The sequence below is a fragment of the Chelmon rostratus genome, chromosome 19 (assembly GCF_017976325.1).
Source record: "Chelmon rostratus isolate fCheRos1 chromosome 19, fCheRos1.pri, whole genome shotgun sequence".
NCBI lineage: Eukaryota > Metazoa > Chordata > Actinopteri > Chaetodontiformes > Chaetodontidae > Chelmon > Chelmon rostratus.
In genome coordinates, this window is record NC_055676.1 from 11,992,834 (window position 1) to 12,006,559 (window position 13,726).

Consider the following 13,726-nt stretch of genomic DNA (forward strand, 5'->3'; position numbering starts at 1 on the left):
TTGTCTAACCAGCCCACCCACTAACCAATAAGTCAATCAGATGGTCAACAAAATGACAGATGTTCAGTCCACAAACTTCAGCAACATAAATCCAATGAGAGATTATACTGTATGCGACTTAAACAATAAGCAATTAAACAATAAAAATATACAATTTGACAGTTCTGTGTCTTTTTTTATTGTGTGAGAATTTGTATTAAATTTGGCTCATTGAAATGTGTGTTTGTGTGTGTCCCTGTGTAAACTAGTCAGACAATGAAACTGACACATAACTTTATCCTCTGCGATCTAAATCACTTTTAAATTTAAGTTAATTTAATTAAGTGTAGCAACCTTTCTTGATTTTTCACTCATCAAGGGATTAGTGGAGGTGAATTAAGGAAGTGTGACTTTGGGTAAAGTTTGCCCTGACTGTAACTTGTAGGCACTGTAATAGATAGTAAGAAGCTGACCATAAATGGTGGAAGAAGAAATCAGACCCTTTACTTGTGTAAAAGTGTCACTACCACAATGTAAAAACACTCCATTACAAGTAAACATCTGACATCCAAATCCTACATTAAGTAGCTAGTTTTAACATTTTTACATACAACTGGGTACATACGTTTAGTTCAGTGGTATCCAACCTAGGGGTTGGGCCCATCCAAAAGATTACAAAATAAATCTGGGGGTCATGAGGTGACTAATGTGGTAGGAAAGGGCCTTGGTTTTCCAAATCAAACCATCACAACATTAGTGGAGATATGTCCCTTTGGACATCTGAAACCTGGGAAGGGGGTTCCCATTAGACACTGCTCTTTTGTGACGGGACAAAAACCACAAAGATTGGGAGCCACTGGTTTAATCTTCAACAAAACATTTTCTTCTATAGGAAGTAAAATCTTACTATGAAAGGCAACTAGTGATTGTTGCTGTAAAATAGTGCAAAAAGTATAGTATTTGAGTATGAAATGCAGCATAAAAGTATAATGCAGCATAAAGCGGAATATTCAGGTAAAGTACAAATACCAAAAAAATGTATTTAAGGGCAATACTTAAATGATATAGTTTGTTACTTTCCACCACTGACTCTCATTAACATAAAAAGGACTGGACAAAATATTTAAACCACCTTCATTTAAATGTACTCGTTTTACTGATGCCTTTGTCCAAAGAACTCTCAATACAACTGCACTATCACCGTCAAAACTGAATGTCACGCTTCCTAAATGAACCACCAGCTATGATTATGTACTTTCTTTTAGTTGGCAGGTCATTTCTCTCCTGCCTCTTTAGTTTTTGTCCTGTTAGTCAACGCACCGGGTGTATCGCAATACCGCGCTATGTCCTCGCGAGATTTCCTAAGAAGCGGCGCCGCTTGCGTAGTGTAGGCTAGTGTGCTTGCTAAATAACATCTAACTTTGGCAACTTCCATGTTAATATATTTCCAACTAATTTCCGTATCGTCGCTTGTACACGGGAATCTCCGTCACCATGAGTATACTCGCCAAAATAGCAGAGATTGAAAATGAGGTAAGGTATAACCAGACAGCTGGCTAACCCAATGGATCAGTCACGTTTTAGCTAACTGCTAGCTTGTAACGCTAGCAAATATTAGCCTAGCTATCACAGCTGGGCCTCGTTGTACACTGTAATATATATTGACAGAGTAAAGCATATCTTTCAAAACTTAGTTGAAAAGTTGCTTTACGCGCCCATTCGACCTGTAGATGAATTATGAATCAAACATTTTAATTTAGTGGATGTTGCTGTCATCTAGCTAGTAGCATGTATGGGGTTAGTGCTGACTCCAGATACCGTTTGATTGCCAGGCAAACAAATTAGCGACCACGTACAGTGTTGGTGTCGTGTTAAATCTGCCATCCACACCACACTCTGGTACCCGTAGCTAATAAAAAATCCAAACGTAAGTTAGTCCTAAATTAACGTGAAATGAAAGACGACAATTTCGTTTTAGTAACCGGCGTTTTCGACGTGTCAGTGTGTTTCCTCTCAATAAATTGAGCTACAAAGTTTGTATGAAACAGATTCTGCCATCTAATCGAACCTGTCGCAGTGCTGTCTTATTCAGATTATGTTAGGCATTTGGAAGTCTTGAAATTAGCCCTGGACAAGAACGTTTGTGAAGTATCTTATAGTTATAGTTCTGATTATCTTAAAGTACCTCAGCAGAGATGATCCAGTGAGTGATAACCCCTTCCAAGGTAACTGTAGATGGTAGTGCCGTCTTTAAAGGGCTCAACAGAGCAGGGCTCATACAGGGACTCCAGGTTAAGGAAAATAGTTGACCTCCCATTAAAGCAGGTTCACTACAAATCAGATCAGGTAGTATCACACTAATGGCCTACTGTTACTGTGTTATATCCCACCTGCTTGTTACTTTAAAGTATAATGTCACTGTTTTTCAAGTCTGTCTTAACTCAATAGTCAGGTGCCCATATGAGCACTGAAACTGTTCATTAAAAGGTCTCTTCATAATGCACTCCCTGATTGTGAGAGACAACATCTACAATCCTCTGTTTGCAAAAATGTATTCCAAAGTTTTTCTTTAGCTAATATGAACCTTCAGCAATCCAAGTCTTATTGTGTAATACTCCCCTTTCCCATGCCTGACAGTGTTTCCTTGTTTGAGTGGCAGTGGAGGGCTTTATTGTGAAGTATTTTTAGTGCAATAGATTTAGAAAAGGCTATAAAAAGTCCAGAATATGCCAGCCTCCCACCCTTTATACCCACTTATTCTTATTCAGAATTGTGAAGGGCAAAAGCTTATCCCAGCATTCAATGGGCAAAAGGCAGGGAATCACCTGAGACTGCTGTGACTGTGTTACAGGGAGCACCAGCTGTTGCTTTTCTCTAGTTATATAATATTTAGTTCTACCCTTTAAAACTGTCTTAAGATACTGCTTGCTTGTTACTACAAAACTGTCTTGCAAAATAACAAGTATCTTACCTCATGCTGGTGTTGTTGCTGTTTATTGTAGATGGCCAGGACGCAGAGGAACAAGGCCACAGCTCACCACTTGGGTCTGCTCAAAGCACGTCTTGCCAAACTGAGGAGGGAGCTCATCACACCAAAGGGAGGCAGCGGTGGTGCAACAGGAGAAGGTAAGATCATGATTTTTGGATACTTTGTACACTTTCTACTCTTATCTGGCTTTTATTCCAAACATGCTTTTAAGCCTGCATCATAGCGGATATTTTGTTAATTCAGGTTTCTGATTTCTATTTATTTTTTAGGTTTTGATGTTGCGAAAACCGGTGATGCTCGTATTGGCTTTGTTGGTTTCCCCTCAGTGGGAAAGTCTACACTTTTAAGTAACCTTGCAGGTGTCTACTCTGAGGTGGCCGCGTATGAGTTCACCACTCTTACGACGGTACCTGGAGTCATTCGCTACAAAGGTGCCAAAATTCAGGTACTTTTCTTTCTTGTTCAGGACCAGTGAGTGTTCTCAAGCTGCTGTATTTTCATTACTTATTTTACTGTCTTTCTTCTTCACTCTAAGCTCCTGGATCTTCCAGGAATCATTGAGGGGGCCAAGGATGGCAAGGGAAGAGGCAGACAGGTCATTGCAGGTAAAAGACGTCTTCAGTGATGTTTTCATTGACAAAATAAAATGTAAAAAAGTGGGACCCTTTCCGATTCTCCATTTATTGAGACGCTTTTGTCATTGCTGTGTGCTTTTATGTGTTTCTAATGTCAGCAAAGAGGCAGAATGATACTTAAAAGTGGAAGGTGACAGGTAGAGGCCATGGTTTAATCAAATTTATTTCATCCAAGCCAGAAGAAAAACAAGCTTACTTTTTGATATACTATCAGCTTACAGCTATTACTTTATCATACAGTGTTCACTGTGATAAACACGCGGTTTAAGTGCTAGCAGGAAAAAGTTAAATCTCAAGGGTGTTATTATTATTAAATGGCTGCAGATCCACACTGTATCCTCTACAGAAGTGATGTGGTTCCTTCATCCGTTCTGCTCCAATCAATGTCTACTTCTCCCTCCTCCCGTTGTTTTAGTGGCTCGTACTTGCAACCTAATCCTGATAGTGCTCGATGTGTTGAAGCCTCTTGGCCATAAGAAGCTGATAGAACATGAGCTGGAGGGCTTTGGCATCCGACTTAACAAGCAACCACCCAACATCGGCTTCAAGAAGAAGGACAAAGGAGGCATCAACTTCACAGCTACAGTATGTCTCACACAGAATGACAGCAATTTAAACACATGAATGCAAATTTCTCATAATTGAACACTTCTAGTATGAAATGAATAGTGCTGATCAGAGTTTTCAGTTTATTTTACTGGCAGTTTGTGTGTATTATAAATACTGGTTGTCTACTTGTCGTTCAACCAACTGATGAGCCGGAAAAGTAAGATCATCATAACGAGAACCATCACTCTATATATTGATAGTCAATTCAAGGATGTCCCTTATTCTGGCATGCCAGAATTTAGTTGTCAGGGATATTCGTAGATTGTCAATCATTTTAATGATGGCCATTTTCAGGCTTGTCATTGCATTAAACAAACATGTAAACGCCTGTGTGTGAGTGAGTGCGTGTGTGAGGGTGTGAGTGAGAGAGAGTGTTGTGAGAGAGTGTGTGACGGAAGTTAAAGGTTTAAACCAAACACATTTTTACGTAATTATGTCCCACCAAAGCTTAAAACACTTTTCCAATCACTTTTCCATGCTGCCCTCTGGTGGACACATAAGATTGCACTTACCATAGGTGCTCCTGCATATTTAATGTCCTATCCTCCTAGATTTTCTTCTCCTTGAAGAATGATGAAATTGCATAGTGTGAAATTAACTATTAATGTGACTGTTTTAATATGTATGAATTATTAGTATTTTCATTGTCTCACTGTCTTGTGTTGATTGATAACATGTTGTCTGCCCCCTCTTCCCTTTTAGTGTGCACAAAGTGAGCTGGATGCTGAAACCGTTAAGAGTATCCTGGCAGAGTACAAGATCCACAACGCCGACATCACTCTGCGCAGCGACTCCACAGCTGATGACCTCATTGATGTGGTGGAGGGAAATCGGTAAGCTGCCGAAGTGCCAAAATGGGGCTTCCTTAGTCATTCCCAGTGGGTGTGGCCCGTTGAAATCTTCAGTCCCATTCCAATTCCCATTACACCAATGCAGATACATTTGAAAATGCTGTTCATATTTCACATTCAGTTCCAACCACACTTGCATTTTCAGACCTCTTGCCATTTTTTCATACGTGTGTGGTGCATTAAGTGCAATCTCTAGACAAGCAATGTTCCACTGGAAATCCTATAGGATTACCATTCCGCAGGGTAATTGAATATATGAACTCAACAAATGCATTCAAATCTTAGACATAGATAAAGCAGGGCGGGGCATGTGTAGTGGGTCTAGCGCTGCACAGTGTTCATACTGGATTCTTCCCAGGACTGTTGAGCATTTTATTTTACGGCAACAGACATAGTGACAGCATAACAGTTGTAGAGAAAAGCATTCGCAGGGTCTCTCCTGCATCAGTGGTCTCTGTTTCTTCCCAGGGAAAAGACTAGAATGAAAAAACAGCATAATGCACACTAATATTACAATGCAACAAATAAAACTAAATAACCAAAATATATTAATTCTGTAAAATATTCTGACAAAAAATAATGCATAAAGCCATTCACATAAATGCTCTGTGTCTCTCATACCATGGACAGTCACAAAATGCTCCATGCTGACCAACATAGCCACAACAGTACACTGTAACCTGAAGGTGTAAAATGTGTGACAATAAATACAATTTTAGCTCCAAGATATAAAAATATCAGTACATTCACTTTAGTTTAAAAGTAACCGTCACTAATAGCAAAGGCAAAGAACATGCCTACCTACATGTTTAGAGCAAAAGAGGAAGTACATCTAGGTAGCTAGGAAGTGAAACAGATATAGTCTGGTTCATAAATAAAACAGTCACTAAACTTCCTGTTAAGACACTAACATTCCATTTATATAGGAAGTCACATGAATGCTACATGAAAACATATTTCTGCCATAAAAAACACACCAACAAAGGTTTGTGCCTTAAAGTCTCATAGCCTGAGACAGCTCCCTTACTGTAGTTTACAAATGCACTGAAATGTTTTTAAAAAGTTTGAGATTCTTGGTAATTGTTAACTTTTTTTTTTCATTTCAGTTCTATCAAGCAAAATAGACGTCACAAAGGTGTGAACTCACTTCAGACTGCTCTCCATTAAAGGTGTAATATGTTATACCTATGTAGTGGTAGTAGTTTATAACATTCAAAACTAACAAGGTATCAATAGAATGTGAAGCAACAGTTTCACAATAAACAAAAATAAAGAAAAGAAATTCTCAAAGAAGAAATTAATTATTCTTACACTTATTTACCTTATTAAACATACAAACAAAATACAACCACACACCTTCTAAAATAATTCTTCTCTCTTTCACCAAAATAGAATGAACTAACTTGCCTTGTTAACTCACTGAAAAACACACTTCATTCAAACTTGCGAGAAACAAAATAAGACTCACCAAAACTGTGTTGGTTAGTCTTTCTACTGTTCGCACAATCACCAGCTTTGGTTTGGTTGAAGTAAACCCTTAATTCACACAGCTGGATGTGAAAAACTTAGCTGCTGATGCCCCGCCTCCCTCTTGCTACTCTCCTGGAACTCCTGGTCAGCTGATAGGGCCACTAGCTGCTTGGCTATCTGAGCTAATAAGCTAACGGCATTTAGTAGCTACCGTATATTGTAGTGACCAGCTGTTAGCAGTTACCGTGGTAATATGCTGCCCCTTGTTTGTGTGGAGTGACCTTTGAAAGGTGGCCAATTCTTACATATTCCACCTTTTTATGTTTGATTATGCAGCAGTTTCATGGACAGCAGCACTTACAGTCTCTTGTCACAACAGGGTCTACATCCCCTGCATTTATGTGCTCAACAAAATCGATCAGATCTCCATCGAGGAACTCGACATCATCTACAAGGTGCCCCACTGCGTACCCATCTCGGCCCACCATCGCTGGAACTTCGATGACCTGCTGGAGAAGATGTGGGACTACCTAAAGCTTGTGCGCATGTAAGAGTTGTTTATACAGTCACCACAAGGGGGCGTGAATGGAGGTGAAAGACCATTGGGGATTTCAGTGGTGCAGAAACAGGAGCCTCTGTGAAAAATAATTTTTTGTGGGTTCAGACTGCAGAATTTGACTGAGATCATGTGTTCATTTGCAGCTACACTAAACCTAAGGGCCAGCTTCCTGATTACACATCTCCTGTTGTACTCCCTGACGAACGGACCGCAGTCGAGGATTTCTGCTTAAAGATTCACAAAAACCTCATCAAAGAATTTAAGTAGTGAGTACTGTAGACTTTTCTTAATGTTCCACGTTTTAAAGGGAATTCTGTCTGTTATGGACACAGATTTGACTATTTGTGCAGCCTTGAACACTGCTCCCTACAGAAGAGTTTATTTCTCTCCTTCCTTTTCTTGTTAGTATTTCATTGTGTCTTTATCCAAACAGGTGACATTATCTTATTCTGTTCATCAGAGCTGTAAAATCTTTTGGAGAGAAACTGCCTGTTGCCCTCACACACTGTCTGAGTGTGTGTGTGGGCAACAGGCCCTCTGAGTGAATTCAAATCATTTTTAAACACGCTAAATGGAGGAATGGATAGTGAGTTATGATCATGCTTGTTTTATAAATGTAGTGGTTGTGAGGCTAGTTGGATGTACTGCCAAATTCTCTGAAGCAACATTGGAGACAGCTTATGGCAGTGAAATGAACATTCAATCCACGGGCAGCGGCTGTGGTGGACTTTACCCACAGTCAATGGCACGCTCCCTCAAAACAATCAGCATCTGTGGCATTGAGCTGTGTGAAAAAAAACCTGCACATTTTAGAGTGAACTTTCATCGTGAGCAGCCCAAGGCACACCTGTGCAATGATCATGCTGTTTAATCAGCACCTTGCTATGCCACAGCCATTGCCCTCTGTATGGCGAGGTACACCAGATAGGCATTAATTTGAGAGTCTGGATTAGGATCTGAGATGATGTGTTGCACCGCCATCTACAAATGGGAGAGCCAAGATCGTCAATCAGTCGATATGTTAATGCTGCAGAGCATTACCCATCCTCCAGGGAATGAATGGGTCAAACGGTGACACATGCAATTAGAAAGCCTTTGTAACTAAAGGGTGTCATTGTACCCTGTAGGTTAATGTATAATGCACAGCCATTGTTGCTGTAGCAAAGAAAGAATAATAGTATATATATAATAATTGTCTGTTGAACTTACGGTGTCAATTACCGCATGCCGAGCCTTATTTGCTTTTTTGTGTTTTTTATAAGATGCAATAAAATGAAACATGCATCCTGTTTACCGTCTTAAAGGAATCATCCATGGCCGATAATTTCAGTGGTTTTATAACTGTTCCTCTTCCAGTGCACTCGTGTGGGGAGCGTCTGTGAAACACAACCCTCAGAAGGTGGGCAAGGACCACGTGTTGGAGGATGAAGACGTTATCCAGCTGGTGAAAAAGTAAAAGGAGTCTTCGCTGCATGGCCTCTCTATCACAAAGTGTTGTGTACAGTTGCCCGGTAAATCACCAAACATATCCATTAGAGCGTCTGTGTCATGTGGTTCCCACTCTTCTGCTCTAATTTAAAAACAATGACATGAATGTAAGTGTCACGTTTAAAAGAACCAACAGTACTTAACACCATGAATAGTTCATATTGAATATTGGTTAAGGCTTGCAATAAAATCTAAAAAAAATCTGTACAATAAAAACATCAAGGAATGTTGCCGTTTTTATTCTTGTGCACCCTTTTATCTCTTTTTTCACCCCTCTACATGAGTGTTAGCATCAGGTTTAAAGTGTAGCCACAATTTTATTTATTTTTTTCCTCCTGTGCTCCATCACAGTTACATGGTCTCCCTCGGAAACGCAGTAGCACTAAGCAACAGTGTTAGGATGACGGTTTCAGTCTGGCTCAGAGGAAAAGAAAGGTCTCATTTGAAAGCCTTGTCCAGCTAAGTGATTTATGTGACATTGATGATGAAGGTAGTTAAGCAGGCTGGTGGCCCACCCCCTTTCTCTGGTAGGGACGGCCACTCAGGTTAATCAGTTCATTCACTCAGACGCAGTCTGGGGACATCATACACCAGCTGTTCGCAGCTAACAAGACTCCACAGAGCAAAATAAAGAGCATTTCATCAGAGCCACTTCTGGAGGCTTGCATTATCTAATGTCGTTATGTTGCAACCTGTGTAGCGGCCATTTTGTGCCTGAGCACCCAATGCTAGCCAGCGATTGCAGTCGATGGCGCCAGTGTATACACAAGTATATAGACTATGATATGATGCAGTAAGAGTGGAAATTTACAGAATAAAGACCGCACTTCATCGAACTAAACAATAAAGCTGCATACAGGTCAGCATACGAAGGCATAGGAGATCATTTCATAGCTTATGTAGTATGCTGCAAATCTGTGGTGCTTCCTTTATAATTTGAGCTTCATGGTTTCTTCTTTCTGGTTAAATAAACTGATGCTTCAATTTCATGTAACACACAAGAAATGTATCGAACAGGAAAAGGTTGAGATGGACATGCAAAAAACCCAGTATACAAAACAGCAATTTTATCAATAGTGCTTATCAGCATTTACCCAAAAGAATATGAAATCGTACAATATGCAGAAGCGACAAGAAAATCCTTCTATGAAATAAATCCGCTCTCTGTGGTGGAGGAGAAAAGCTGCTTGTCAGACCACAGAAATGATCTTGTTCCGCTTATACATAAGAAGCCATTAAATTGTCAGAAGTGCTATCAATATTGTCCATTAATTATTGGTTACACCGTATCTGGACGATGTTAGTCTTGGATGTTTAACAAGGATTTAGAAATGCGACAGGATTCAACTTAATGCATCTTTTAAAAGCAGATGTGCAAGAGAGACAACACTCGGTGAACTGGAATGGTCAACGAGGATGGCGTCGAGTGCATTTCGTGTTACAGACTACAATTCTCACTGAGAGAAAAGCCATTTTTTTGGAAAGGCTGCAGTGGTTGAGGGTACTGCCTGCCTGTCCCGCAGCAGCAGGATCAACCCTCCTCAGACACCACCTCTACCCCACCCCCTTTTACCCTGTAAATTATAGCAGCACTTTAGCTAATGAAAGAGTTGAAGACCGGGCACTAATAAAAGCCATTAAGTGAATAAAGCACTTCCCCCTCTAACAAAATTAAAGAATCTACCCATTTGGAGAGGGAGGACTCTGTATTAATATTTATGAAATGCGGAACCAGCACCCCCCCCCCCCCCCAAACTCCCCAACCCACGTCCAATCCCAGCACGACCAAGTCCTCCTTGCCAGTGCACCTATCCCAAGAGAACATCGCCAACCCCTCCTAGCTTGAAGGAGGGGCAGGAGATGGGGACTTGAAGGGTGCTGAGGACGCAGTCAGGACAGTCTGCCTCTAGTAGAGCAAGCTAGAAGACCCCAAGACACAGCTCAGAGCACCCACTCGCCTCCATCAACCGCCTGCACCTAACATCGACTTTGGGGCCAGAAGATGGAGAGGTGGGTTTCTTGGAAAGACCAGATGTGCAGAAGTGACTTTCCAAAGACAGCAACTGGAGGTTGTCAGTAGAATACAGAGTAAGTTATGACTAAGACTCACATTTGTAGTGTTGTATTGATAGTTTGTTGGGTTGGTCACTGTTACCCGTAGTCACAAGAATATTTAATGTGCTACTTTTGCTTTAAATCAGATCATTTTGATAGTTGATAGATGATAAGAACAAAAAAAACCCTTCTTTAGCCAAATTTAGACTTTAGATTCTGAGCTGCACGAGTTTGAACAGTAATTTCTGTTTGCGGTCCATTTTCGGAGGAAGAAAGACACGAGGTAAGGACGCATAATTATGTATCACAATCATCCATGCATAAAAAATCATCACACCATCCCATCAGCCACCCTACATCCCTTTTGAAACATCCTCATTGTTCTGAAAACAGAGGTCTGTTTCACCGCCACCGCCCACCATTTTCACCCAAAGTACTCCCATTTTCGTGCCATTTGGTCCCAACAAATGCAGGGTTTCTCTTTGGTGCATTAATGTGTATTGTGGTGTAATTTCATCACACAAAGTGGTTCAGTTGCCAGAACTCTAAGTTGATTATCGCACCAGTGCCTCCTCATTTTAGTAAGATGTCCCCGGGGAGCTGGAGGAGACACACGAGAAGGTAACAAGATTGTCAAACCTTTCGGACAAACAGCTCCCTTAGCTTGATGGTATCATGACTCTTGACATTGCACTCAGTGACCGTTAACACAGTTAGGACTAAAACGTCATGAGCGGTTACGTTTTTCACTCTGAGAAGACTGCAACGTCCTCAAATGGAGAACAGCAACAGCAATAAGTACCATTCTTGAGGTCAATGGTATCCCCGGCAGCCAAGACTTATTTTTTAGTCAATTTCTTGTAAAATTTCAGAGTGGACTCTATAACATGCTGCGCTTCCAAACAAGATCTCCAACAAATTGCCCAAACTCTGTTTCCATTGATCAGTTGAGTTACGCCCAACAGAGTGATGGAGAGCTAACTCGATTAAGCCACCATTCCTCAGGCCTGCTGTAAATCTTTTCTTAAAAATGTTGAATGTTTGCGTTATAAAATAGTGACAGAATTTTAGGTTTGTTTTTTTTTTTTTGGTCGGATGTGTTAGAGTCGGGCACGGAGGGCGGGAGGGTGGGGTTTGACGCAGTTCGTGCGCAGGAAGGGTGTAGCCCCTTTTTTCCGCAGTGTGAGTGTGACCTATGACTAATGTTTTTTTGTTTTTTTAAATTCTGCAGATGTTCTTAACTGCAACCGCGTAACTGTTCTTTTCTAATCATTCTGTAAACCAGCGGTGTGATGTGTGTGGGGTTTTTTTTTAACAATCTGTTAACAAGCCCCGGATCCCCTCCCTCACACCTCTGGACTTTTTCGACTCTTGGACTGCAGATACAAACGGAGCCGTGGGATTGTCCTTCAACGGCAAGAACCCAGAAAATACTTTGATGATAACATGTTTCTTGTAGGAGTTTTGATACTTCACCATACTCACCAAGGATGAGTTGGCTGACGAAAGCAAACAAATACATTCTGTTTTACTGATTTTCACCCTTTAATTCTGCTTACATTTAAACCAAATGGCCGAGCTTTCGAATCCCTTGGACGCATTATTTTGAGGTGGATCCCCTGTGATCCGCTTTGAGAGTTTTGTCTTTGCCCAGGACCCCATTGTGCTTGATCTAACCATGCAGTGCATCTTCTGTCCATGGTTGTGCCAAGCACCTTGGAGGCTTGTGAGCGCTATCTTCCATCTGCTGTGTGTTCCCAAGCAATTCAAGAACTCTGATTTCTGTTTTCAAGGCAGTAATGTGTTTTTTGAAATATAGAAATAAAAATGAACACTTATATAGGGCAATAAAGCTTCAAAATAATTGGAGGAAATTTGTTTGTGTGGTTTGTACAACAGGACCAATAAACAGGGTAATTTAAACTATTGTGTATCAGGATCAGAATTTGTTCTTGTTGTTTGATGACGATCACCAGGTCATCAAGGATGTAGGACTTTGACCAATAAAAATTATCTAAACATCCTGTGTGTTTTATTGGTAACATTTTTTTTTTGACGTTGAATGAGGACTGGGGCTCACAGGGGTTTATAACATTCATGTAGACAGAATAGTCATTTTCTACAACCTGGTTGGCGTCAATGTGGCAGATTTGTGGAACGATCAATTACTGTAAGTGCTCAGTGGCTTTTAACTATGGCTAATAATTTCAGCCAGTGGAGGTCATTCTGTTGAGGCTGCGGACACATTACTGATGTGTAAATCAAACCTGGAGACATGCAAGCTCATGTGTTCAGACAGTTTATGCTCTTGAAATGATGGTAAAATTATATGAGTTTTGTTTCGGTACAGTTCTCTGCTATTTTTATTCAGTCTGTTGTCCCATAAGTCAAACCACAAGTGGTGCATTTAAGGAATAAATTAAAAATGATTAAACCGGACTCCTCCTTTCTTTATAACTCTTATTTTGATTGATTCAGTCTTTACTCACACCTCATGTGCTGCAGACAGTAGATGATAATGTACACTATAAAACACTGATGTAATACTTTTGGGTTTAAATCACTGTCCGAATGAGCTTTACAGCAATGAAGTACACCAAGAGCCTTGTCTAGTTATGTTGTACTGAATAAATGAGCTCCAGCCTGGAGAAGTATTGAGTCATGGATTTGCCATATGCAACATATTCCCTAAAAAATACACCCCCCTTTGTTTGGAAGTTTTAATATTGGCAGACTATGTGGCGGATTTTAGGTTATACCTTTATTTTATGGGATTGCACTCTCATCGTGGATGAGGTGATGTAATTCCTCAATTGTTGCTGCCTTTCTGAATGCGGGTAGTATATTTATTATTTCAAATACAATTTATCAAATGTATTTTTTTTTTTAATCACTGCAGACATGTTGACTTGTCATAGTACTAATCACCTTAATGCTCCATGCTACTCAAGTGTACCAATAAACAATGACAGTGTGAGTCAGCATCCACTATACCAGGACCACCTGGACCAAAAAAAAAAAAGTAATTAATAATCCATCAGCAGTGGCCTTCCAAAGTTGCAGTTTGACAACCAACGTCAAACATATTGAA

The 13,726-nt window shown here is 40.4% G+C and overlaps 1 protein-coding gene across 1 annotated transcript; it reads left to right on the forward strand.

Annotated features, from left to right (window-relative positions):
• Nucleotides 1-1,349: 1,349 nt before the first annotated feature.
• Nucleotides 1,350-8,798, forward strand: drg1 (developmentally regulated GTP binding protein 1). The gene is made up of 9 exons (XM_041960156.1): nucleotides 1,350-1,512; nucleotides 2,982-3,105; nucleotides 3,238-3,413; nucleotides 3,504-3,573; nucleotides 4,019-4,188; nucleotides 4,915-5,045; nucleotides 6,913-7,080; nucleotides 7,236-7,358; nucleotides 8,449-8,798. The coding sequence occupies exons 1-9, from the start codon at nucleotides 1,474-1,476 to the stop codon at nucleotides 8,546-8,548; spliced, it is 1,101 nt and encodes a 366-aa protein (XP_041816090.1). The 5' UTR covers nucleotides 1,350-1,473; the 3' UTR covers nucleotides 8,549-8,798.
• Nucleotides 8,799-13,726: the final 4,928 nt, after the last annotated feature.